Below are 26,781 nucleotides of genomic sequence, written 5' to 3'. Positions count from 1 at the left end.
TGTTCAGGTGAGGGATGCTCTGTAGCAGACTTAAATGCCATAACACGTTGAAGCTTGCATGCACTTTTCACCCGCCATGTACGCCTGTAGGGTGGAATTTGGAGTGCCACAACCATATCTCGTCTTGGAAACCTCCCAGTAGCTAATATTATTTTAAATTAAAAAGAAATTAAAGAAATTTTAAATTGGTTGAAGAAAAATTTAAAAATATTAAACATTTTAAATTTCTTTCCCTCTCAGTTTGATGCACGTCTGTCACAAAGTTAATTTCCTCATGTTCTATAAAAGTTTATTTTTAAATTTTTTATTATCTTGAAATCTTATATGAGATAATAAATATGTAAATGTAATATTTACAAATTATTTTTATTAAATTAATATTATTTTATATAAAAAGAAATTAAAGAAAAATTAAATTGGTTAAAGAAAATTTAAATGAAGCTTGCAGTAAATTTACATTGCTCTCGTCATTTCGAATCGATTTATGGTAATAAAGGAAGAGAAAGGACACTTCCAAGATATGCAATACACTTTGGGTTTTTAATAATTATATAAGAAAATAATAATAATGTCATATTTATTAAAAAAATAATATCATAATGATAATATAATCAACAATATTAAAATAAATAAAAATTATAAATCAATTTTTTTAATTTAATTTATAATGTTATATTTAATAAATAAATATAAAAAATTTGATTTTATTCTATCATTCAAGTTATAATCTAATTTTCTTTTTTTAAAAATTTATTTGGTATGTTAGTAAATTTTATGTAAAATGTCATTGTCATATATAATCTTGATAAATTTATTACAAGATTTTGACTTATTATTTATCAAAAGTATACATTGTGTTTGTGTCTTGTTTAAACATCCAAAGGACTTCAATTATGTTTATTGTCTTGTTTAAATATTTTTAGTTTAATTTTAACTTAAATGATAGAATTATATTCTAAAATTAATTCGAAGTATATTTTACTACGGACTTAACCATTATACCTCATTTTGGTACAACTGCTAGTTTAAAGAAATAAATTTCGTTTGTTGTTTGGGAGTCAAAATTATGCCATGATCTAGATAATAGTTTTAGTTAGCTTCTATCTCTTCCTCTTTATATACATTTGTGACCCACTGACAACTGAAACTGCATTGCTAGCATGTTTTTAGCTAAAGGCAGGGACTCATGCTGTCTCACAGCTCTTGTTCTATTATATAATCTATAGACAATATTTTTCTATATATTTATAATTATGATTAAGATCATTGATCTTTAATATAATTTAATTTACCCTAATGTAGAGTTTACTTATTCTAAATACAAGTTAACCATCCTAATCAAACCAACGGAGGCCTAACGTTAGGTTAGGAGTCGAACCGACGACAACACGCGTGGAACCACAGAATTTTCAGTTATTTGAAACAAAGAAAAAATAAAATAATAAAAACGCTTTATTGATTACTCAGAATTGTAAATTATTATTATAGGTCAACCACGTAATGAAAGAAACTGGAGCCTAACCCCGGGTTCGAAAACGAATCCACGGCAACTGAGCGGAGACTCACGCGGGTAACCGTAGACTTTTGATTTTATTTGAAACAAGGGAAAAAATTAAAATGAGCAACGCTTCAATTATTCGTATACCTTGTAGAGCAAACTTCCAAATTTCTTCCGGGATCTTGTCCGGAAATGCGTTTTTTTTCATGGTTTTGAATACAAAGGAAGACGAAATCTGAATGTGAAAGTTGGCCGCATTCAAAGGACACTGATCCTCTGTCAGGGTTTCATTTCAATTACTTATATCGAGGTTTTACAGCTGGTGATCCAGTTACAGCAATTTATTTTAGAGGCTGAAGTTGAAGCTGAATTGAAATTTAATCCGCGTTGATGGCGGGGTTGTAGATAAATGCGGGGAAATTTGTGGGAGAAAAGAAGTTAGAAAGAATGGGGGCAGCTCCGTCGACACCTCGGGGAGATGCGGAGCCCATGGAGAAAGCGGAGTATTTGTGTGGGACATTTGTAGGGAATAAGCCACAGGATCTTCATTCGCAATTCTGGCAACATTTACTCTCATTTCCTCTCACAGCTTACAGGCCGCAATCCAGGGTGCTCGAAGCTTGTCAATGCCTGGGTACCCCTTTCTTTTCTTCTGAATTTTGTCTCGTAGATGAATTAGCCCCAAATTCTCGCATTTTAGTTGCCACATTACTGGTTTAGGGTTAATTTATTTTGATTATAGGTGAAGCTAAGCATACCTTTTCGTTTCAATGCCAGAAGAGACATCAATTTGATGTGTCAGACCTCCTTTGGAAAGGAACTTGTGTCTTTATTATTGTTTAAAGTTTATAATAGTTTTTATCTCATGACCAAGCTTAAGGGTGGCTTGAATTTACGAATCCACCTACATTTGGAGTGCAAAGTAACGTAAGACAGAATTCAACCTCAAACTTTCTTTACACAATTAGAGTGATTTCACTAATTGCCTGCTCACTTGAATAGTTCCATGGAAACCCCTGTAGGTTCCCCTCACACAATTCTAGATCAATAATACTTATGCCCCAAAGCTCAGGCAAATGTGGCTGATTAAAAGTAAGATATGAAATACAAAGAAAGAAACAAGTTTTATAAACGTTAACCAGTGTCCAAAATAAGAATTCAGGAATGCATGCAGGCAAAATAGTCTAGTGGAAACGTACATACTCCACCTCCTTGTTATACTGGGGCTGGATGGAATAACCCAAAGCTAGAGTAATCTGTTTTGTGGAGATAGCTCAAAATCAGAATTGTCAGTTATGTCAGTTTAGACCTCATTGTGGCCTTGGTCATTTTGCTTGTGAAACTCAAAAATCATTTCCTTTTTATCATTACAAGCATAGAGAACACTCGAATTCTCTTGCTTAGTACACTGCTATCTCATAGGAATGCATAATCTTATCAGAGCTTCTAATTGTAGACATACAAACAGACCATTTCGTTTGAAGCCTATAAGAAAATAATTCCTGAAGAGGGGTGTAGGAGTTAGATTCTAAACATTGGAAATAAAAGAGGATCAAATAAAACTACAGTTGATTCCCAATATAATTGGAATATTTTACTGGCGGAAGTCTCAAGGCTTTAGTTGCCATGGTTTTGCTAAAATTCTTAAATCTTTGAGTAATTTGAAGGAAGTAACTTATATATCTTCTGAAGCTGTTTTCAACTAAAAGCATTTATACTTCCTGAGGGAAAATCTCTGAATATCAATTTGAAATGCCATTTACATTGAAATTGTCTATTGCTTCAACTTTCTGGTTTAGAGTTTAGACAATACTCATAAATAACTAACAATGCATATGTTTCTTGCAACACTGAAGATTAGTTGGTTTGATAGTAATCTTGACTCTTAGCATTTCATGTCACAGGATCATTTGTTTCTATTAATATTTTTCTCAATTTATTATATTATTTTGAATAGTTTATTACAAATAGCTAATATTTGGAATTTTAGAAATTCCCAGATTAATCTCTTCACTCCATTGGTCTATAGTTATATGTATACAACATAAAACATTGGTATCAACTTAAGGCAAAACTAAAGTGGCTGTCATGATTTGGAAACTGCAAAGTCAAGGCATTGTTGTAGTAGGGAAGGCTAACCACAAGACAAGGCTTTTTGTCTTATCATTTTTTGCACTTGATGCCCTTTTGACAAATCCACATACTCACACCACAAATTTGAGTAGTATAATAATCTAAACTTTCATGTACTCAGTACTAGAGTTCTTCAGACATGCACTAAGATCCCACCACCTCCTTTTGATTTTATAGAGTTTCAAGTTTCCTCATCAAAAGCTTCTATTGCTTCTTCTCAACGGGATCCTTCATGTTTTCTAGATACAACTATTTGGGATACTTACTTGATAAATCCTTCATATTTGTTTATTGAGTCTCATGTTTGAGATCTAGAGAACGCACGTGAGGGCTTAACTTTCCTCTTTAATGACATTGCTTGAATAGATGTATGTTCATCACCCTTGGCACTTGTTCCATATCGGCCTCCATATGGTTGTACCTAAGTGACTTGATCAAAGATTGGCATCATACAACATTTGCATTAAGACTGATGGACATGAGTTCCTAATCTTGTTTGTTTTTCATTTTCCTTCATGGATAGGGAAGAAATTCTATATACACTTTTGGGCCTACTTCTTCCCAAGGGAAGGTATGTTATTTAGTGAGCATGGATCTTCATCAGCCTGAGATATCATTCTTTCTTCATTGGTGTAGCAGGTATCACATCTAGTGGGGCTATTTAGTCTCTCTCTCGTTGAAGATATAGCTGCGATAGAGATTATCTATGCAGTGTTCCTTATTTATTTCTTCTAGCTTCTGTTCTTGCCTTGTTTGCTGTTGGTGACTCTTCATATTGCTACGGCTGTCGGTGAAGGTGATGAGGCTGTCGGTGCAGATGTAACTGTCCATGCCTTTCCCTCTCCCTTCGTGTGACTCTTCACTGAAATTTCGGTGTGTTATATTGTTTATCTTTCCTTGTCTTGGCTTCTTCTTCTTCGGCAGTTTCATCATCGGCTTCTCTCTTTCATAAAATCGTATGATTTTGTCTGACAAATCAGAGACATTATGTGTTCCTTCTGCATACAGAGTTTTCAGATATATGAAGGTTTTTCAGATTGTATGTGAGATGTATCATTTGAGTTCATTCTTATGATTGATTTATAGAGAATCGAACTCATGTTATTGTGATTGATGGTATTCTGAGACTATCATCAGATGTATTCTTTTCTAAGATATAATAAAGTTAATTTTGAGTGGGCTGGGTTTTTCACCCTCAGGTGGAGGGTTTTCCCAGGATAAGGGCTTGTGTATTTGTGTTTCATCCTTTATTTTCTGTTCTCAGTTTTTCTATATTCTGGTTCAAGTTTTAAAATGGTATTAGAGCGGGTCTAGAAGATCGATCTAGAACCAGAATTTTTTTTAAGTTCTTTATTTCTTTTAGTTGTTTGCCTAAGTCATTCATTATGGTGAACGGATTGAAAGTAGAAGATAGACTAGATGGTTTGTCAAATTTTTCTTCTTGGAAATTTAGAATTCTGATCACTCTAGAAGAGAATGATCTCCTTGACTATGTCTCAAAAGATGTAAAAGAACCTTCTATTGATGCAGAGAAAGTTCAATGGAGAAAGATTAAGACCATGGCTAAGAAAATTCTGATTGATTCTGTTAAGGATCATCTGGTGCCTATCATCTCTAAGTTGGATTCAACTAAGGAAATGTTTCAGACTCTAAAGGATCTTTATGAATTCAACAATACCAGCAGAGCTTTAGCCCTTAGGCGTCAACTGCTGCATGTGAAAATGTCTAGAAGAGAATCTGTTAATTCTTATTTCATGAAGATTTCCGAGTTAAAAGATCAGCTCAGTGCAATTGGAGATATTTTTGCTGATAAAGACTTGGTTATGTTAGCTATGAATGGACTTCCCATCTCTTGGGAATCCTTCATTCAAGGCATTAGTGGAAGAGATGATCTTCCTAAATTTGATAGGTTGAGGGCAGATTGCATTAAGGAAGAATGCAGACAAGAAGCAAGAGGTTATGGTCGCAAATCTCATCATGAAGATGATCATGTACTTGCTGCCCATGCATCTGAGGGGAAAGGAAAGTAAAGTAACTTCAAAAGATTCAGAGACAAGTATGATGAGTCAACCCCTGTTGCCAAGAAAAAGTGGAAGGACCTTTCTAGAATTCAGTGTTTTAGGTGTGACAAATTTGGTCACTTTGCCAGAGATTGTGTTTCAAAATCTAAGCTTCAAGCAGCTACTGCAAATGTTGATAATCCTTCTCCTCAAAGAGAGTCAAGTGAAAATTCTGAAGGATTCTTATTTATTTCTGCATTTTCTAGTAATGCTCCTACTAACTGTGATACATGGTTGATAGATAGTGGAGCATCTCGTCATATCACTGGTTTTTGTGAGCACCTTTCAAACTTGAAAGAAAAAGACTCTCCTCTTCAAGTTATCATTGGTGATGATGCTTGCTTGCTATTCTGTGAAGGGTGTTGGTTATACTTCTTTTTAGTTGGACTCTGGTATTCTTCTTCATTTAAGTGATGTCCTATTTGTTCTTGGTATTAAGAGGAATCTGATTTCTATTTCTGCATTAGAAGACAAAGGTTATCATGTTGCTTTTGTTGATGAAAAAGTACTTGCATGGAAGAAGAACTCTAGTATTCAATCAGCTCATGTTATTGGTGTTCGTTATGATAGTCTTTACAAGCTTTCAGCTCATCCTATTCAAGTCTTAGCTCATGATTCTTCAAGTTCAAGTGAGCTGTGGCATAAAAGATTTGGTCATTTAAATTTCAAAACTTTGTCTTCAATGGAGAAGGTTGTTATTGGTCTTCCTAAGCTGAATCAAAATCATGAAGGTGTTTGCAAGGGGTGTGCTCTAGGTAAGAACATTAAGAGCACCTTTCATAGTAGTGAAAGTAGGGCTAAGAATGCTCTAGAATTAATTCATTCTGACTTATGTGGACCTATGTCAATTGCTTCTCTTATTGGTTTTTGGTACCATGTCACCTTTATTGATGATTTTTCTCGTAAGTGCTGGATTTACTTTCTTAAGTCTAAAGAGTCTGATGAAGTGCTGTCCAGATTTAAAGAGTTCAAAGCTCTAGTTGAAAATCTATCAAGCAAGAAAATAAAAATTCTTAGATCTTATAATGGAGGAGAATATGTTTTTGGTGTTTTTCATAACTTTTGTGTTGAAGCTAGGATTAAGAGAGAGTTCTGTGTCCCTTATAATCCTCAACAAAACGGTGTGGCTGAAAGAAATAATAGGACATTTGTTGAAGCAGCAAAGGCTATGATTCATGGCCAAAGTCTTCAAACATTTCTTTGGGCTGAGGCTTGCAGGACAATAGTTCACATTCAGAATTGTAGTCCTCATCAGATTCTAAACAACTTGACTCCAAAAGAAGCTTTTACAGGTGTCAAACCAGATGTAAGTTATTTCAGAATCTTTGGATGCCCTGTTTATGTTCATGTTCCTAAAGAGAAAAGATCTAAATTAGAACCTTTAGGCAAGAAAGACATCTTTGTTGGTTATAGTGGATCTTCAAAAGCATTTAGAATCTATATTCCAGGACAAAAACAGATTGAGATCAGCAGGGATGTTTCTTTTGATGAAGATGTTGCTTGCATGAAATTCAAAGAATCTAGCTTAGAATTTGATAAAGAAGATTTTGAGCATCCTCAAGATTTAGATATAGCTGATCCGAATCCATCTTCAGAAATTCAGAGGGAGTTTACAGATTTAGAAGATCTTGTTGATTCAGCTGATCCAATTGATCCAATTGATCCAGTTGACTCTATAGTTACATCAGCAGGTCCCAGTATTAGTTCAGCTAACAATAAAAGACCTTTGTGGGCTAGACATACTATGGAAGATGCTGAAAAATATGCAGCCCCTCGTGGTACTTTCAGAGAAAGTAAAAGACCTCACAAGTTTGCTGGCTATGTATCTTTGATGAGTCATATCTTAGCATCCGAGCCTTCAAATGTTGAAGAGGCTTTAAATCAGCAAGTGTGGAAGGATGCTATGATAGAAGAATATCAATCTATTATGAAAAATGATGTATGGGACATTGTTCCAAGGCCTAAAAACAAATCAGGGGTTTCTTCTAAGTGGCTGTTCAAAATCAAACATGCAGCTGATGCGAGTATAGAAAAGTACAAGGCCAGATTTGTAGCTAGAGGTTTTTCCCAAAAGGAAGGTACAGATTTCGAAGAAACCTTTGCACCTATAGCACATTACACTTCTATCAGAACTATCATAGCTGTTGCAACTGTTAAGGGTTGGAAATGTCATCAAATGGATGTGAAAACAACCTTCTTGAATGGTGAAATTGAAGAGGAGGTTTACATTGAGCACCCAGAGGGCTTTATTATTCACAATAGAAACTCTCATGTATGCAGGCTGAAAAAGGCCTTATATGGTCTTAAACAAGCCCCTTGTGCTTGGTATGAAATGATAGACCACTATCTTTTGAGCTTGGGTTTTCTAAAGAATGACGCTGATCCAAACTTATACTTCAAGGTGTGTGATGATAAGGTGCTGATTTAAGTACTATATGTTGATTTATTCCTCACTGATAATGATGATCTCATTGACAAATGTAAGAAGGATTTAGCTTCAGAATTTGAAATGAAGGATCTTGGTTTGTTAAATTATTTCCTTGGACTTGAAGTATGGCAAAGTCCAAGTGAAATCATATTGATTCAAGGTAAATATGTAGTTGATATTTTGAAAAGATTTGACATGTTAGAGTGTAAGTCTATGGTGACTCCTATGGAAGTAAATCTGAAGAAATTAAATGAGGATGCAACTACTTCATATTTAGTTGAGCCTACTATGTATAGACAATTAATTGGCTCTTTAATGTACTGATATATGCTATGCAGTTAATACCTTGAGTCAGTTATGTGTGAACCAAGGCATATTTACCTTGTGGCAGCCAAACATATTTTGAGATGTGTATGTGGTACAATTGGACTTGGCTTAAATTTTTCTTCGTGTGTAGAGCTGAACTTGTAGGGGTTTTCTGATTTAGACTGGGCTGGCTGTGTGCGTGATAGAAAAAACACTTAAGGTTGCTGTTTTAGTCTAGGTTCAGCTATGATTTCCTGGTGCAGCAGGAAACAATCTTGTGTTGCACAAAGTACAGCTGAAGCAGAATATGTTGCAGCTTGTGTGGTTGCAAGAGAAGCTGTGTGGCTTCGGAAATTACTTGCAGGGTTGTTTGGACAGCCTTTGGAACCTATTGTGATTATGTGTGATAATCAAAGCTGTGTGAAACTTTAGTTAATCCACTATTTCATGATAGAAGCAAACATGTGGAAATTAAATATCATTACTTGAGAGACATGGTTCAACGAAAAGCAGTTGAACTCAAGTACATTTCTGCAGAGGAGCAGACTGCAGACATTCTCACCAAGCCACTTCCGAGAGTGAAGTTCTGTTACTTTCGAGAAAAGCTTGGTATGATGGAGAATGATGCATTTGTTGAGAGAGAGTCTTAGCTTTAGTGATACTTTGCTTGTGTTTAATGAGTTCTTCTCTGTGACAGAAGTTCGAGGTGAAATCCCTTGTTTAATGAGTTCTTCTCTGTGAGAGAAGTTCGAGGTGAAATACCTTGTTTAAAGAGCTCTTCTCTATGAGAGAAGTTCGAGGTGAAATCCCTTGATTAATGAGTTCTTCTTTGCTAGAGAAGTTCGAGGTGAAATCCCTTGATCCACCCTCTGGGAGTAGCTATGGTGGAAGTCATGTGTATGACTTTATGATTTTTATTTTTTGGTTTTATTCATCCTCTAGGAGTAGCTATGATGAATATTGTTATACTAAGATAACAACTTTATTGAATAAAAACTGTGATGGTTTTTTTGTTGACTTCTTCTAAGTTGCAGGTATGTGTACTTGTCATATGTTGACATAATGAAGATCTCTCTCTTGATAAGAGGGAGTGTTGAAGATATAGCTGCGATAGAGATTATCTATGCAGTGTTCCTTATTTATTTCGTCTAGCTTCCGTTCTTGCCTTGTTTGCTGTCGGTGACTCTTCATATTGCTACGTGTTGTGACGTATTCACACATCGCCCCATTGCAAATGGGGACCCCTACTTTTTGCTTTCTAGGGTTTGCTTTCTTGGTCTTTTAGGGTTTTGTTTGTTAGCCTTTGCATGATGAGTGCTGTCAGGGGGATCGCTGGATAGTAGGCTCTGCTTGAGCTAGGATGAGTTAGTGGATGCTCCAAGTTAGGGTTTCTTTCAAGGTCTTCCTTAGGCTTAGTTTTGCTGGTTGTGTCTCGTTTGAGTTGGAGGAAGTTAGTGAGTGGTTGAGAAAATTGGCGAAAGACATGGAAGGAAATGTGTCTAGGATCATGTCCAAGGCAAAGTCAAGTAAGTTTGAAGGAGAATTGAGCTTAGAATAGGAATTTCGCTCCTGACCCTTCCAAAGGGTCCAAAGTGAATTCCTCTATAGGACAACTCTATATTGCCCAAGGTCATGAACTAGCTCATTCCCAGACTTGAGTGGAGGCAAAAGCACTTGTTTAAGCGAAGGAATGTGAAAGATGAAGTCAGGATTATACCCTAAAGTGGATTTCGCTCCTGATCCTTCCAAAGGGTCCAAAGCGAAATTCATGTAAAACCCTATTTTTCACCAAATTCTTGGGCTAGATGTCAACTTGAAGAGCAAATTCATGTGATCATGATGGAAGGAAGCCTAACGAAGTTTGTCCAAGGTATGAAGAGGAGAAAATAAGTGAGAAATTAGCTCAAAAAGTGGATTTCGCTCCTGACCCTTCCAAAGGGTCCAGAGCGAAATTCTCATGATCACCTAATTCACCCATGGTGGAAGCTAAAAAATGGAATTTCTAGGCTTTGTTGAAATAAAACTAGCATATGCTCACCTTTAAGAGCAATTTGGAGAAAAGAATTGAGACAATTGAGACATAATCATGGAAATTGCTCCTGACCCTTCCAGAGGGTCCAGGGCGAAATCCTTTGAAACTCCTATTTTTTTACCTTGTTTGAGCCAAGCAAAGGGCTAGTTGTGAGATTATGATGAAATGAGGTCTAAATTGGCCAGGAATGCAAATTTCGCTCCTGACCCTTCCAAAGGGTCCAGGGCGAAATTCTTATAGGGCTTGTCCCTGAGGAAAATCTTGAGCGAAATTCCATTTTGATGTCTTCTCATTAATGACTTAAGGTGGAAAATGCTATGTTGAAATGAATATGTCATATGTGTCCTTAATCATCTTTTGGTTTGTTTTGCAGATGAAAGAAGACCAGGCCAGGACAAAGACGACCTCTTCCAATCCATCATCATCAAGGACGTTCCACAGGCAAAAGGAAAGACTCAAGGCGCTTTGAAGCGTTGGAAGACTCAATGTGTTCAAGGAATTGCCAGCTACCTCCAGAACCTTCACTTCGCCACACTAAGGAACCACAAGATGACAAAGAAAGGCGATGCCAACATTTCAAGGAAAGGTACACCATCCATCCAGCACATCAAAGACAAAGGAGGTCAAAGCAAAGGTCCGTTGAAGAAGCAGATAGTTTCAGAAGAGTTAATTAAAGTTAGCTTCTCAACATCATCAAATTGAACATCAACCAAGTTACAAGTGTCAGACAAGGTGGCATCCCAGTCATCACTCCTCCAGTCGGATTGGTCCACCTCAGCATGACCAGATTCAATGTACCTAATTTATCGGAGGTGACACAAACTTCGAGGCACCTACCCCTGCTTCCTATTGGTCCTCACTCCTGGAATGTAATTTTCTCATTGGCTAGAGGAAGTTTGTTTTAGCAAACCCTAATTAGGGTTTCTATCTTGTAATCCTAGCCTTTGATTCTAAGTCAATCAGAGCCGTCTGTTCATAAAGGGACTCTATATAAAACCCTGGCTCCTCATTTGTAAAGGTGAATAGTTGGTTAATAGAGAATAGATAGTAGTGAATAGTCAGAGAGTAGGAAATAGTTAGAGTAGAATAGAAGGAGAAGGCAAAGATTGTTGCCAAGATGTTGTTGTAAAGGACTTGTAAACTTCATTGAAGAAATGTTGAATTCTATGGGTCGATTCAACAATTTGCATCGTCTCTATACTTCTCAAATTTGATTTCATGTTATTAGATGAGTGGAAGAAATGTGTATGATCGATGGTGAAATTTGTATATCCATACTACTAGCAGTTTGTTGATTGCAGATTTGCCTTGTGTAGTCAACTGGAATCATTCAGTTTAAGCTTAACTTCAATTGTTGCTTCTTCATTGATATGCATCAGCTTGATGGTGTCCATACCTGTAGCGGTGATCTGAACATCATAAAGCTTTCCTCAGAAGATCGTGGAGATGGTCCTGGGATGTCAAAGCAAGACTTAGTTAGAATTTCATCAAAGGTCGTTCATTGCTCTTACATTCTTAGTATTAGAAATAGATCCCATTTCAACCTTTCTCCTTTTTCCTTTTTTTCAAAATTTAGGACCAGTAAAATCTCACGTTCCAGCAATATCCAAAGCAAATCAGACGTTCAGGTCGTCGAATGTAAGTCCCCTTACGATTCCAGCAAAATCACATCGTACCGCAAAGAGCTTATCCACACGTAGAGAACCTACATACAAGAACCTTGGAGTTGCCTCGATTGATCCTTCGGCAAGATCTTCAGCAGTCGGGAACTTTGTTCAAGAGAGGATAAGGTACCTTCAGGTATTTTATTCTATGTTCGCATGTGTACAAAAAACACATCAACACTACGGCTGTTGGTGAAGGTGATGAGGCTGTCGGTGCAGATGTAACTCTCTGTGCCTTTCCCTCTCCCTTCCTGTGACTCTTCACTGAAATTTCGGTGTGTTATATTGTTTATCTTTCCTTGTCTCCACTTCTTCTTCTTCGGCAGTTTCATCATTGGCTTCTCTCTTTCATAAAATCGTATGATTGTGTTTGACAGATCAGAGACATTATGTGTTCCTTCTACATACAGAGTTTTCATATATATGAAGGTTTTTTAGATTGTATGTGAGATGTATCATTTGAGTTCATTCTTATGATTTGTGTCACCGCATTTGCCGAATTTCCGGCTTCAAGTTCGGAATTCGACGAATTTAAAAAAAATAATTAAATTCGGTAAAATTCGTCAAAAATTCGGCGCGGTTTGTTTTCTGTTCGTGTGTTGAGATGCCATTAAATTTTGCTATGCCCAACTGCGACTTGGCCCCACGACTTTTCCCTCCCCCTCACAGTGCCCTGCCGCCATTGTGGTCGCCTGAGTAAGCCCTCGGATTTTCATTTTCGTAATGTTCTTTTAATACTTTTTTGCTCGATAATGTTCTTTTAATATTACTTTGAGTTATTAATTTTAAATTGATTTACATTTATTTATTGTTTCATGTAATAGAGTTAGTAACCCCTCGGATTTTTGTTTCCTGTTAAGAATAATGTTCTTTTAATATACTTTGAGTTATTAATATTAAATAGATTTACATTTATTTGTTGTTTTATAATTTTAATCTATATTAAATTTTCATTAAAAATTTAGTATTTAGAAAATTATTCAGTATATTTAATTTATTTAGATATATTTATTGTTTTATAATTTTAATTTATATTAAACTTTTATTAAAAATTTAGCATTTAGTATATTTAATTTATTATTATTTAAATTTGTTTTTAATTTGTTTATAATGATTTCAAATCTATTTTGCAATCTTAAACTATTTTGATAATTTATTAGATACATTGCTTATATTATTTTATTTTTTTAAATTATGTAAGGCGAATTTAATGTCGAATTTTTTTTTCGAATTTTTAGTCTTTGCCGAATTTCATCTGAATTTTATGGTTGCCGAATTCGAATTTGAACTTAAACGCGGTGACTTAGCTTATGATTGATTTATAGAGAATCGAACTCATATTATTGTGATTGATAGTATTTTGAGACTATCATCAGTTGTATTCTTTTCTGAGATATAATAAAGTTAATTTTGAGTGCGCTGGGTTTTTCACCCTCAGATGGAGGGTTTTCCCAGGATAAGGGCTTGTGTATTTGTGTTTCATCCTTTATTTTCTGTTCTCAGTTTTTCTATATTCTGGTTCAAGTTTTAACATCTCTCTCTTCTAAGTGGTTTCTCTCTCCCATTTTGTGGGGTATATCTTTTAACACAGGTGGCTAAAATGGACTCATTGTTGGGACCCATTATTATTTCCGCCCAAGTTACACTTAAGGGGGTTATTGGTGTAAATATTTCACTTCACCTAGGACAATGTTCATCCTAAGAATAATATTTCACCTAGTTATTAAATTTACTTAGAGTAATAGGAATATTTAATTGTTCTCATCTTGGTAGCTAATGTTGACATGTTCATCTTGACTTGAGGTGCACTATTGCCACCACAACCTCATCAATCCTCAATTGATGGTAGCTAGCTACCACCTCTGTTTACTCAAGGCTACCTTTGTCTTAGTTAGACTAAGTTAACTCATCTCTTCATTGGGAGTGGTGAGGAGTTAAAACTCTTACCTCTTGGCTATGTCGTTCCTTATTCATTAGTTTAAGAGGTCGATATATTTGTAATTTACTCTTTGTAATTATCCTCCATTAAATTGAATAATGAATATCTTTTTTCTATTCATTTGGATTTGTCATTAGCTCATAGGCATTATGTGATGAACCCTTGCTGGTTCAACTCTTCAACCTGCTGTAATTTGTAGATCTCATTTGTAATTTTGATTATTAAGATGGTCTTTCAGAAATAGACAGAAGTTGCAGAAGGGGGTTTCTTTAATTTGCAACACATATTGAAATAATACATGAAATTAATCAACTGAAACAATAAATTGGAGAATTTAGAAGCATACCCGTAGGTCCTTAGCCAATTTATTGAATTAAAAGAATTCAATCAACACTTACAAAGTTCTGATTTTTTATTCTGAAACAATTCAGATGGGCTCTTATTTAATACTAAGACACCCAAACAATGGAAGATGCTGCCAATAAATGAGCAAGCTGTGTGTTTGGGAAAAGAAGCCTCCAAACCACAGAAGAATTAACAACAAAACAGTAAATAGGAAACCTACAACAAATCTGCCTTGTAAGAAGCCAAATCTGCCCCAATTTAATTCAATTTGACTTCTGAATGAAGCCAACCAAGCTGCAACAATTCGATTGATCTTTTACAATCTCAAAGCTACTGAATTTTGAAGAATGCGCGCTCTCCAAAATAGGTCCAAACCCTAGCCGCCATAGCCAAGTGCTCAGAAGAAATGTCAAATGCTCAATATCAATGAATGAGGTTTAATTTCCATCTTGGCTGCCTAAATACCCAAAAAGTACGATTTTTGGCAATTAGGGTTTTAAAAATCATAACTTGCTTTTAGGGTTCTCAACTTAACCCTAAAAGCAACGCCTAACTTAGGAGATATTAATTTTTCACTCAAATAAATTTAAGTGATGCACTTTGTGGTTTTATATTAATATTTCATTAAAATATTAATTGCCTGTGGGAACCACTTAAAAATTCATATCTCCCTCCTTATTGCTCAGAAGCTGAATCGGTCAGAAGCTGGGGCCACAGTTCGCCACGCCAATGAAAATAGGACCATGTCTATTTTTAGCAATTTTTCCCTAAAAATTAGGAAATTCTCATATAATGTCAGACCACTCCTCAAGATACTTCATTACTGGCCCCCTTATCCATACCCTGTTAACCTACAAGGGTCCAAAAATGGGCTAACTCCTCAAACCAATGTCCCTGACTAGGATGGGGACATTACACATTAGTTGTAATGCCCCCTAATTGTAGTGTCCCCTAATTGGGAATGACCTAAATTTGCCCTATTTCTTGATTACTAAGTAATTAGGTGGGTTTAGAGTATACCTTTCCCCTGATTTAAACCCTGCAAACAGATTAGAAAACCTCTTACAACAATAATCTCAGTAAGCAGATTAGTGCATTCATATCAGAACAGTAATTAGATTAGTGAATTCATACCAGAACAGGAAATCAGGTTAGAACAGTAAATCTGATTACCATAATCAGATTATTAATTTGATTATTAAACATTCTAAATGTCTTGGAAGGCTCAACCATAGAAGAGCATGAGAGAGTGTAGCTTCGATGGGGTGTCTTGGACCCTCTACCCTAGGCCCAAGAGCGGATGTGCCATCCCTCTTGGCCTTATGTGGTCCTGTTGTGACGTATTCACACATCGCCCCATTGCAAATGGGGACCCCTACTTTTTGCTTTCTGGGGTTTATTTTTCTAGGTTTTTAGGGTTTTGTCTCTTAGCCTTTGCATTTTGAGTGTCGCTAGGGGGATCGCTAGGATGGCAGGCTCTGTTTGAGCCAGGGGGAGTCAGGAGGTGCTCCAGGTTAGGGTTTCTTTGAAAGTCTTCCTTAGGCCAAGTTTTGCTCTTATGGCTAATTGTGTCTTGTTTGAGTTTGAGGAGGTCAATGCAGCTTGGTGAGTGAATATCATCTTTGAAGGTCTGAGTTAGATCAAATTGGTGAGTGATGAAGTCTTGAATGTCATCCTGATCTTCAAATGTCCTGAAATTTGGCTAAGTCTGGAATGTCATCCCGATCCTGAAATTTGACTGTCTGGAAAATTGAAGAATCCTCCAAAAACTAGATTTTGCATTATAACTCCTGGAGGTTCGAAACCACTCCCAAACATCCTGACAGTATACTTAAATGTTATATTCCATATATGAATCCTGACGGAGAGACCAAAATCTCAATTTTCGCTCCTGACCCTTCCAAAGGGTCCAAAGTGAATTTCAAATTTCGCTCTTGACCCTTCCAAAGGGTCCAGAGCGAAATTCTCTATAAGACATTCTACTTTGACCCAAACTTAGAACTAACTCATTCCTAGGCATTATTGAGGGCAAAACACATGTTTGGATGAAGAAATGTGAGAAATGAAGTCAAGATTTGAGCCTAAATGTGAATTTCGCTCCTGACCCTTCCAAAGGGTCTAGAGCGAAATTCTCCCTAGACACTATTTTCTCCCTTGTTTGGGCTAACATCCTTGTTCCTTGGACATGGTGGAAGGAAATTGGTCATGTTCTTGCCTAAGGAAGTGATTGAAAGTTTTGAAAAGTGAGGGTTTTGTCCAAGAATGGGAATTTCGCTCCTGACCCTTCCAAAGGGTCCAGAGTGAAATTTCCCATAAACCTTATTTTCTTCCTTGTTTAGACCAACATTCTAGTTCCTTGGACATATTTGGAAGTGGATTAGCATTTCTTTGCCTTTTGAAGTGATGGGATATAAAAATGTGAAGGATTTTGTCCTAAAACTGGAATTTCGCTCCTGACCCTTCCAAAGGGTCTAGAGCGAAAATCCTTATAACTCTCATTGCTTCCTTGTTTTGGCTAGGCGTTGGAGTCCAAGGCATGCTGGAGGGTAGATTGGTATGTTCTTGCCTTGAGAGGTAGTTGGACGCATTGAAAGATGAAGATTTTGCCTAGAACAAGAATTTTGCTCTTGACCCTTCCAGAGGGTCCAGAGCGAAATTCTTTACTGACCTCATTTGCTTCCAGGCTTGGGTGACAAACCTTGTTCCTTGGGTGAAGAATGATGTTTTTTTTGCCTTCTAGAGAGGATTGGAGTTGAAAAGATGAATAACAAACCTAGAATGGGAATTTTGCTCCTGACCCTTCCAAAGGGTCCAGAGTGAAATTCCCCAAAACCACTCTTTTCCCTCAATTTTGTGCCAAGTCAAGTGTGGACTAAGATGAATTAGGATTTGAGATGTCTTTAGGCATGACTTTGACTTGTTGGGTGATCTTCAAACTTGAAGGAATTGAGCAAAAATATGAATTTCGCTCTTGACCCTTCCAAAGGGTCCAGAGCGAAATTCTTAAAATCACCTTTTTTCCCTTCAAAGCAAGTCAAGTCTTTGGTTTTTATGGCATGGATGGAAGTGAGAAGGTGTGTCCTTGCCTTTTGAAGTTGATTAAGGTTGAAAGAATGAGGAAATAAGCTCAAAACAAGATTTTCGCTCCTGACCCTTCAGAGCGAAAATCCTAAAAACCATCTTATCCTCCAAATTTTGTGCCAAGCCAGGCCTAGACCAAGGTGAGAGAAGCCCTTAGGATTGCCTTTGAATAGATTGTTGCCTCCAAAAATGAAGATTCTAAGCTAGGACAAGGATTTCGCTCCTGACCCTTCCAAAGGGTCTAGAGCAAAATCTTGGATAGGTTCTGTCCCTGGCCATGATTTTGAGCGAATTTTCCTTTTCAAGCCTTTTGGAGATCAAGCAAATGTTGTCAGGTTGAGAACTGAATTCAAATGAGGGAGTCAAGGGGAAACAAAGTGAAAAGAATGGAGCTAGGTAGGAGAAGACAAGCAAAACATGAATTTCGCTCCTGACCCTTCCAAAGGGTCGAGAGCGAAATTCTTCAAATCCACCATTTTCTCCTTGGGTGAAGCCATAGCATTGATTCTTGTGGCATGGTTGAAGGTCGAGTGAGGTATTTTTGCCTTGCAAGATGAATTGAAGAAAAGGAAATGAAGGATCAAGCTTAAAACTTGAATTTCGCTCCTGACCCTTCCAAAGGGTCTAGAGCAAAATTATCAAAATGTCATTTTTCCTTCAAGTTTGTGCTAGGCCAGGACACTGATCAAGGCAAATTGGACTTAAAGATGGCCATAGGCATGTGTTTGAATAGGTTATGAGTCCAAGAGGTAAGGATTTTGAGCTAAAGAATGAATTTCGCTCTGACCCTTCCAAAGGGTCCAGAGCGAAATTCTCAATTTCACCTAAATTGCTCATGATGAAGGTCAGGGGATGGATTCCCAGGCCTTGGTGGAGAGAAGACTAGTGTATGCTTGCCTTGGAAGACATTTCGGAGTGGAGGAGTGATAGAACTTGAGCCTAAACTAGAATTTCACTCCTGGCCCTTCCAAAGGGTCCAGAGCGAAATCCTCAAAAACTCCTTTTTTTCTCCAATTTTGCATCAAGCTTGATGTTGGTTGAGATTAAAAGGATCCTTAGGCATGCATTTGAGCAAGTTGTGGTCACAGGTTGTGAAGATTTTGTCCTAAAATGCAAATTTCACTCCTGACCCTTCTAGAGGGTCTAGGGCGAAATCCATTGAAACTCCTATTTTTCACCTTGTTTGAGCTAGGCAAAGGGCTAGTTGTGAGATTATGATGAGAAGAGGTTTGAAGGCTAGGACTAAGATTATGAAATGATGAAATGAGGTCTAAATCGGCCAGGAATGCAAATTTCGCTCCTGACCCTTCCAAAGGGTCCAAAGCGAAATTCTTATAGGGCTTGTCCTTGGGGAGAATCTTGAGCAAACTTCATTTTGATGTCTTCTTGTTGATGATTTAAGGTAGAAAATGCTATGTTAGAATGAATTTATTATGTGTCCTTAATCATCTTTTGGTTTGTTTTGCAGATGAAAGAAGACCAGGCCAGGACAAGGACGACCTCTTCCAGTCCATCATCATCAAGGACGTTCCACATACAAAAAGGGAAGATTCAAGGTGCTTTGAAGTGTTGGAAGACTAGGGGTGTTCAAGGAATTCAAGTTAGCCTCAAGACCTCATTCTACCACAAGATGACAAAGAAAGGCTTCGCTAGCACTTCAAGGCAAGGTATGCTATCGGAGAAGGAAGACTTGACGATAAGAAGGCCTCATAAAGCACTTGGGAGTAAAAGAGGTACATCATTCATCAAATTGAGACAGAAAGGAGATCAACCAAGACACATACATCAAACAAGGTGGCATCCCAGTCACTACTCCTCCAGTCGGATTGGTCCACCTCAGCATGTCCAGATTCAATGTACCTGACTCATCGGGGACGATGCAAACTTCGAGGCACCTACCCCTGCTTCCTATTGGTCCTCACCCTTGGAATGTTATTTTCTAATTGGCTAAGGAAGTTTGTTGTAACAAACCCTAATTAGGGTTTCTATCTTGTAATCCTAGCCATTGGTTCTAAGTCAATCAGAGCCGTCTGTTTGTAAAGGGTTCTCTATATAAAGCCCTGGCTCCTCATTTGTAAAGGTTAATAGTTGATAGTCGGGGAATAGTTAGAAATAGTGAATAGTCAGCTAATAGAATAGCAATTAGAGTAGATTAGGAGGATAAGGCAAGAAATTGTTGCCATTGATTGTAAATAAACTCCATTTTCATTGAAGTTATGGTGAAGTGTGTTGTTTCTTTGCAATATGCATGGTCTCTTGTTGAATCTTCATTTTAGATGATAGGTAATTAGATTAAATGAAAGAAGTTATTGAATGCACTCGCGTGGAATCTACCTAGTCCAAACCACTAGCCTTTTGCTGACTGTAAGAGCGCCTTGCGTGGTCAACTGGCATAGAACGAGCTTAATCCCGAGTCATAACACCTCTGTTGTTCACGCATTATCTTGAATGGTGACCAGTATTTGATGGTGTACGATTTGGACATATTTGAAACATCCCATAGAAGATCGCATTGAGTTGGTGTTGAATTGTTCAACCTGATGGTGAGACCCAGCCTAGTAGGACTCCACCTAGTCATTCATCCATCTTCTCGCATTCTAGGTCTTAGAGTAGACTTCCTAAACCCTGTGTCTTTTGCCATTTCTTTATCTTCCAACCAGTAGATAGGACTTGAGTTCCAGTAAATCAGATTCTCAGGCAGTCAAATGTAAGTCCCCTCGTGATTCCATCAAAATCACATTGTACCGCAAAGTGCTTATCCACACGTAGAGAACCTACATAACAGAACCTTGGAGTTATTTTGACTGATCCTTCGGTGAGGTCTTCAGTAGTCGGGAAACTTTGTTCAAGAGAGGATAAGGTACCTTTAGGTATTTTATTCTGTGTTCGCATGTGCATGAAAAACACATCAACAGGTCCATGCCATCCATATGAGGTGGTCTACCCAGTGAGGTGTCCACTTTCCCTTATCCCCTCATCTTGCCAACCTTCTCCTTCTGTCTATGATTGGTCTCCTTGTGTTTATGCACCATGATAGGAGAAAGAGGTTGCAACAGGGTGTCCTGGAAACCATCTCCTGTAGGCCCAAGGGCAGTACCCTCTGTACCCCCTTGGCCTCATGGAACCATCTATGCCCCCTCAGAGGTGGTTTACCTAGAGGAATGCTCCTTCACCGCACCCATCTTGCAGACCCACTTTCCTTCTATCATGGCTGGGGGTATTCAGACAATATGAAAGAATCCAGTATTATATGCATTCTAAATATATAATGAATAAGTTACAGACTTGTACAAACCAGATACAGTTTACTGGCTACTATGATGTTATTATAACAGTGATGTATTATTTAATAATCAGTGGTGCAGCAGTTTATCTATTAATGCAGCATTTGTTTCTATTATAAACAATGAACTCGTACCAACAATGTTAACCAGTCGACCTGCTGTATATTTAGTGCCTATCCAGAATTAGTGCTCTGTTCCATACCTTTCTGACTGCTGGGCATGCTTTACTTATATCCCTCCATTGGCTTGTAAGGTGGTGACTCTTCCTTCAGGTGTGACCATTTGGAATGGTAGCATCTGTTTATATTTTATAACCCATTGCATCCTTTCAAAGACTAATTTCTCCTCTTAACCCCCGCTTTGTTAAGACTAACTAATCTTGATTGATGTGAAGAAGGCTGCGGTTAGGAGAGAAGAGGAAAATGATGCATAAAGAGCCACAATCTGCTCAACATAATAGCCATGATCTGGTAATGAACACGTTCTGCTGCTCCTGTGTGGTCATCAAGAAATCATGAAGTCTTACTGTGGTAAGATGATTTCTTTGCTGAGTTTGCAGATCAAGGAATGCGGGTTGCTGATTAGAGGTATCAATTTGGGGGCATGACATTAGCTCTTGGGTAAATTTGTTGTTTATGACAAATTCAAACAGAAAGGAGCAAAACCCAAACGTGGGAGATACAGTTTGTTTATCATTGGGTAAGGAAAGAATATATAGACAAGCCAATAAAATAAAGCCACTTAGATATGAACCATTCACTATTTTAGAGGCCATGGGTGAAAATGCTTTCATAATTGCTTCTTCATGAAGATGCATGCACTTGTAAATAGTGCATACTTGTAGCTTTATGAGCCCTCCATGTTGGACGAAGAACCTGTGCTGCCCCCTTAGAAGACTTGGGTGTGGATGGAAGAGGCATACTCACAAAAGATGTAATTTTGTAAAAAGTGAAAAAGGAAACTAGGATAAGCCGATGAGGTCCAAGAACCTTGGAAACTAAGACTCATGATTAAAAGTAAGCCAAGCCAAGTGGTATTCTAGGGGAAATGTGGGAGAAATTTTTCACCACTTAGTGTATCATTAAGCTTTTAGCCTTTTGGGTTACTAGAAGCCTCCTAAGAAGGGAGTTGTGATTTATAATGATCTAGAAAATAAAACTTGAACAATAAGTTGGATTTGAGAATTAGATAGTGAAAATAGAAAGTTGAAATTTTCAAGTGTACAATTTCATTTATGTGGGCTTTGGGTCATATCTGTGGCTGCAGAGGCAAATTTGCACAAGGTTAAATCTGTTTTTACAGAATTAGTTTGTGGGATTGAACTTGTGTGGAAGTGCTGCAATTGTTAAAAACTTCGAAACAAAACAAAATGATGCCCTTTCACTCTGAATTTTGGAGGTATCTCCTTCAGCCTAGGTGTAAGCTCTGACATCATCAACAACTATTTATAGAGGCAGTGCTTTCATGGAAGGATTGATTTGATTATTGCATTGAGGAGAATTAGAAGAATTCAGCTGTTCATAAGTTTGTAGACTATAAACAGAGTAGTAGAGTACAACTATTGTTGTAACCACTTCTGATACTAGTTCTTTTCAATTATTTGCAACAAAGGGTAGTGTTGACGTGTATTTTGTACACAATCATACACAGAATAAAATACCCAAAGGCATCTTATCCTCTCTTGAATAAAGTCGCTAACTGCTGAAGATATCGCAAGAAGGATCAGTTAGGATGACTCCAATGTTCTTTTTAGTAGGGTCTCTACATGTGGATAAGCTCCAGTGGTATGATGTGATTTGCTGGAATCACAAGGGGACTTACATTTGATGATTAAACTTCTGATCTACTTTGCTGGAACACAGGCTCTTACTAGCTTAGATTTGAAAAAAAATGGAAAAAGGATGAGGGCGAAGAGAAGATTTAATCCTAATACTAAGAATGTAGGAGCAATGATTGATCTTTGGTGAAACTCTAACTAGGTCTTGTTTTGACATCGCAGGACCATCTCCACAAGGCTAGTGCGATCTTCGAAGGGAAGCTTTATGATGTTCAAATCATCACTGCAGGCATAGACACCATCAGGTTGATGCATATCAATGAAGAAGCGACAATTGAAGTTAAGCTTAAGCTAAACAATTCCAGTTGACTACACAAGGCAAGTCTGCAATCAACAAACTGCTAGTAGTATGGATATGCGAATTTCACCATCAATCAAGCATATTTCTTCCACTCATCTAATAACATGAAATCAAACGTGAGAAGTATAAAGACCATGCAAATTGTCGAATCGACCCATAAATTTCACCATTTCTTCAATGAAGTTACAAGTCTTTTACAACAACATCTTGGCAACAATCTTTGCCTTCTATCTCTACTCTACTCTAATTGCTTCCAACTATTCTCTAACTATTCTAACTATTTACATACTATCTCTAACTATTGCTAATTAGCCTTTACAAATGAAATGCCAGGGCTTATATAGTGCCCACAATACAATTCGATGGCTTAGATCAATTCGAGATCAATGGCCAAGATTTTACAATGAAAACCCTAATTAGGGTTTGTTATAACCATTACATAACATTTAATGCTTGACCAATGATATAATTGTATTGCTTGGACACATGTCCTCTCTGGAAAATTCCACCAATGGGTAGCTGAGGTAGGTACATCGAAGTTTGTGCCACCTTCCATGAGTTAGGTACATTGAATCTGGAAATGCTGAGGTGGACCACACTGACTAGAGAAGTGATGACTGGGATGCCACCTCATCTGACACTTGTAACTTGGTAAATATTCAACTTGGTGCTGTTGAGAAGCTAGCTTTAATTAATTCATCTGGAACTATTTGCTTCTTCAACGAACCCTTGTTCTGACTTTTTGTGTCCTTGATGTGCAGGATGATTGATGTACCTCGCCTTGAAATGCTGGATTGGAGGAGGCTGCCCTTGTCCTTGCTCGATCGTCCTTGAGGAGACCGTCCTTGATCTGGCTTGATTTTCCTTGAGAAGATCTCCATTTGATGCCTACACAACATTTCAAAATTAGAAACATGATTTTGCAATATATAACATAGATTAGATTAATTTTTAGGAAACTTCATAATAAATCCTTGAGTTATTATTTCCTAAAAAACGATTGAGCTATTACAATTCAAAATTCAAAATTCAAAATTTGAAGGCTATGACGATCAACAATCAAAATCAAAACAATAAATCCATATCGCCATACCTCACTTGAGAGCTAACTCTAGAATGCAAAACAAGGAATTTGCCTAGGCAAAATTAATGTTTGAAGCCTTTTCCACGTGATCTTCAAGCGAACGTCCTTCCTATCAACTTCGTCACCCTTGGGGTCTTTGATGTGATCTTCAATATTTTTGGCAAGTTCGCCTTAACTCTAACTTCAAGCTCGCACTCCCCTTTGAAGATGTTTCGCACCACCTTTGCTTTCTCCAAATCGCATGTAAGAGATGATTGAATAATGATTTGAAAATGAAATAACTCACCCCTCCTTTATAGGCGCTCACCCTCTCATTTACCTCTAGGCCGACTTTGTAAAAATAAGGCAATTAAAACAAATTTCAAATAAAAATCAAGGCCGACTTTTATAAAATATAATCCAAGCGCATTAATTTTATTAAAATTAATAATTAATTAAAATGCCTTCGTGATTAATTTTTTTGAAAAAGGCAAAATTAATTAATAAATGTTTCATGCGCTATTTTTAAATGCTAATTTTAATTGAATATTTCAAACTTTATCGATTTTTAGCATTTAATGTAATTTGAAAATGATGTTGGCGCCAAACATGGAAGATGTAAGGGGTACAAACCACATCGCTCTGGTCCCTGGGAGAGGGACAGGAGCGAACATTGAATCCTAGCTCAAATTTGTCATTTTTTAACCTCAACTCCTTGTTCATCACCTTTCTAATGACGTTTTCAATCTTGTGTAACTTTGATTTGATGTGATGCTTTAGAAAGAATGATTGATTTTATGAATATCGCCCTGGTCCTTGACTGAAGGATAGGAGCGAACTTTCCTCTTTGCTCAAGTTGGTCACCTTTTGACGTTTGGTTCCTTGCTTATCATCTTCTCAAAGGCATTTTCGACCTTGTGCGACCTCGCCTTGACGTAGTTTTTGAAAGAAATGACCAGTCTAATGAATATCGCCCTGGTCCTTGACTGAAGGACAGGAGCGAACTTCCATTTATAAGCCCATTCGTGCTTTGCCAATCTTCAAACTTGTCTTCAACGGACTTGTCATGCTCCCTTTCACTTATCTTTGACATGAAATTCATTTCGACTTGGCGAGAAATTTGTCTAAGGAAGAAATCGCTCTGGTCCCTTGGAGAGGGACAGGAGCGCCTAGGACAATATGGGCTTCACTTGGCGTTTTTGCAATCTTCAAATTATCTTCAACGGACTCGTTACGCCTCCTTTGCTTGCCTCAAACTTAACACTTACTTGATCTTCGCCCAAAACCTGTCTTATAGGGAAAATCGCTCTGGTCCCTGAGAGAGGGACGGGAGCTATCACTTAAATTCGCCCTGGTCCCTGGCAGAGGGACAGGAGCGATTTTGCTTCTAGGGTCAATTTTCCTCATGATTGCGCTTTCAAGTTATATTCAACCGATAAAATGTATCTCCTTTGATCTTCTCAATTCGCGAAATCATTCAAATCTTTCAAGGACAAGGCAATTTTGGATTTCAAGCTCCGGTCCTTCAGTGAGGGACAGGAGCGATTTTTGCTCTCTAGGCCAAATCGTTACAATTTTCATCAAAAATAGTCTTGGCTAAGGAAGATATCATCTTACTTCATGCTATGAATAAAAGTTAATGTCCAAAAAAGGTCTAAAATTGTGCATATAAAGAAAATCGCTCTGGTCCTTCAGTGAGGGACAGGAGCGAATTTGACCTTCTAGGCAAAAACTTCATCATTTCATTGTTTTTGATCAAGTCTGGATGCTCTATCATGCTCATTTCGTCCTTCACCATGTGTTTGATGTCTCAATTCGTCCAAACACGGTCAGGAATGGCTCAAATAAGTATTATCGCCCTGGTCCCTTGGTGAGGGACAGGAGCGCTTCGCCTTGGTCCTCCTGAGAGGGACAGGAGCGCTTTTCGCTCTGGATCCTCAGTGAAGGACAAGAGCGAAATTTGACTTTTCGAACTCTCTATCAGGACAATTTTAATGGACTATAACATTTAAGTTCTTATACTTTAAGTTATATTCCATATATACTTTCAGGATGTTTGAGAGTGGTTTCAGACCTCCAGGAGTTATATTGCAAAATCTAGTTTTTTGAGGTTTTTCAGTTTCCAGACTTAGTCAAATTCAGGATCAGGACATTCCAGACTTAGCCAAATTTCAGGATCAGGACATCAAACCTAGCCCAAATTTGCTATCCTATTGATCTCCCCGACAGCACTTAAAATGCAAAGGCTAACTAACAAAACCCAAGAAGACCAAAAAAACAAACCCTAAAAAGCAAAAAAAAGCAAGGGTCCCCATTTGCAATGGGGTGATGTGTGAAAACGTCACAACAGGTAGTAGTGCAATTGCTTCCAGCAAAGCTGGGTTTTTCCCTCATGAGTTTCCTAGGGTGAAATATTGAGCTTCATGAGTTGATATGCTTCTGGTTTTCCAAGTTAATATTCTGATTTTGCTTACAAAAGTCACACTTTTTTAAATACCTCATTTGTTAAAGCAAGTTAACAATTACTTTTTGTGATTGATTTTCACTACTTAAAATAAAAATTCCATTTCTAAAATGGCAATAATGAAAAAGTATCATTTTGATTCTCACGAGCAACATTACTATTTCAGCATGAATTTTAAGGTGGGAGTCTTAATCCAAGTTTGCATAGACATCAAATTGAATTGCATACAACAATGGAATTGAAGAAAGCAAAGAGGGGGTTAGGATCAACCAGATTCACAGTGTTATTCATCCTGGTCACCCTTAATCTTCTGAATTTGCCACCCAAAACTTGCAATGGTACTCTC

General features: G+C 37.4%; 1 protein-coding gene across 1 annotated transcript in view; it reads left to right on the top strand.

Moving 5' to 3' along the window:
* Positions 1-1,474: 1,474 nt before the first annotated feature.
* LOC131079592 (uncharacterized) overlaps positions 1,475-26,781 on the top strand; it is a 94,757-nt gene continuing 69,450 nt past the window's right edge. Inside the window, exon 1 of the mRNA XM_058017587.2 lies at positions 1,475-2,132. Within this exon, the coding sequence (XP_057873570.2) occupies positions 1,946-2,132 (187 nt within the window). The 5' untranslated portion in view covers positions 1,475-1,945. The remainder of the gene's footprint in view (positions 2,133-26,781) is intronic.

The sequence above is a fragment of the Cryptomeria japonica genome, chromosome 9 (assembly GCF_030272615.1).
Source record: "Cryptomeria japonica chromosome 9, Sugi_1.0, whole genome shotgun sequence".
Classification (NCBI taxonomy): Eukaryota; Viridiplantae; Streptophyta; class Pinopsida; order Cupressales; family Cupressaceae; genus Cryptomeria; species Cryptomeria japonica.
Note: the sequence above shows the minus strand (reverse complement) of the source record. Positions and strands in the feature narration are given on the sequence as shown.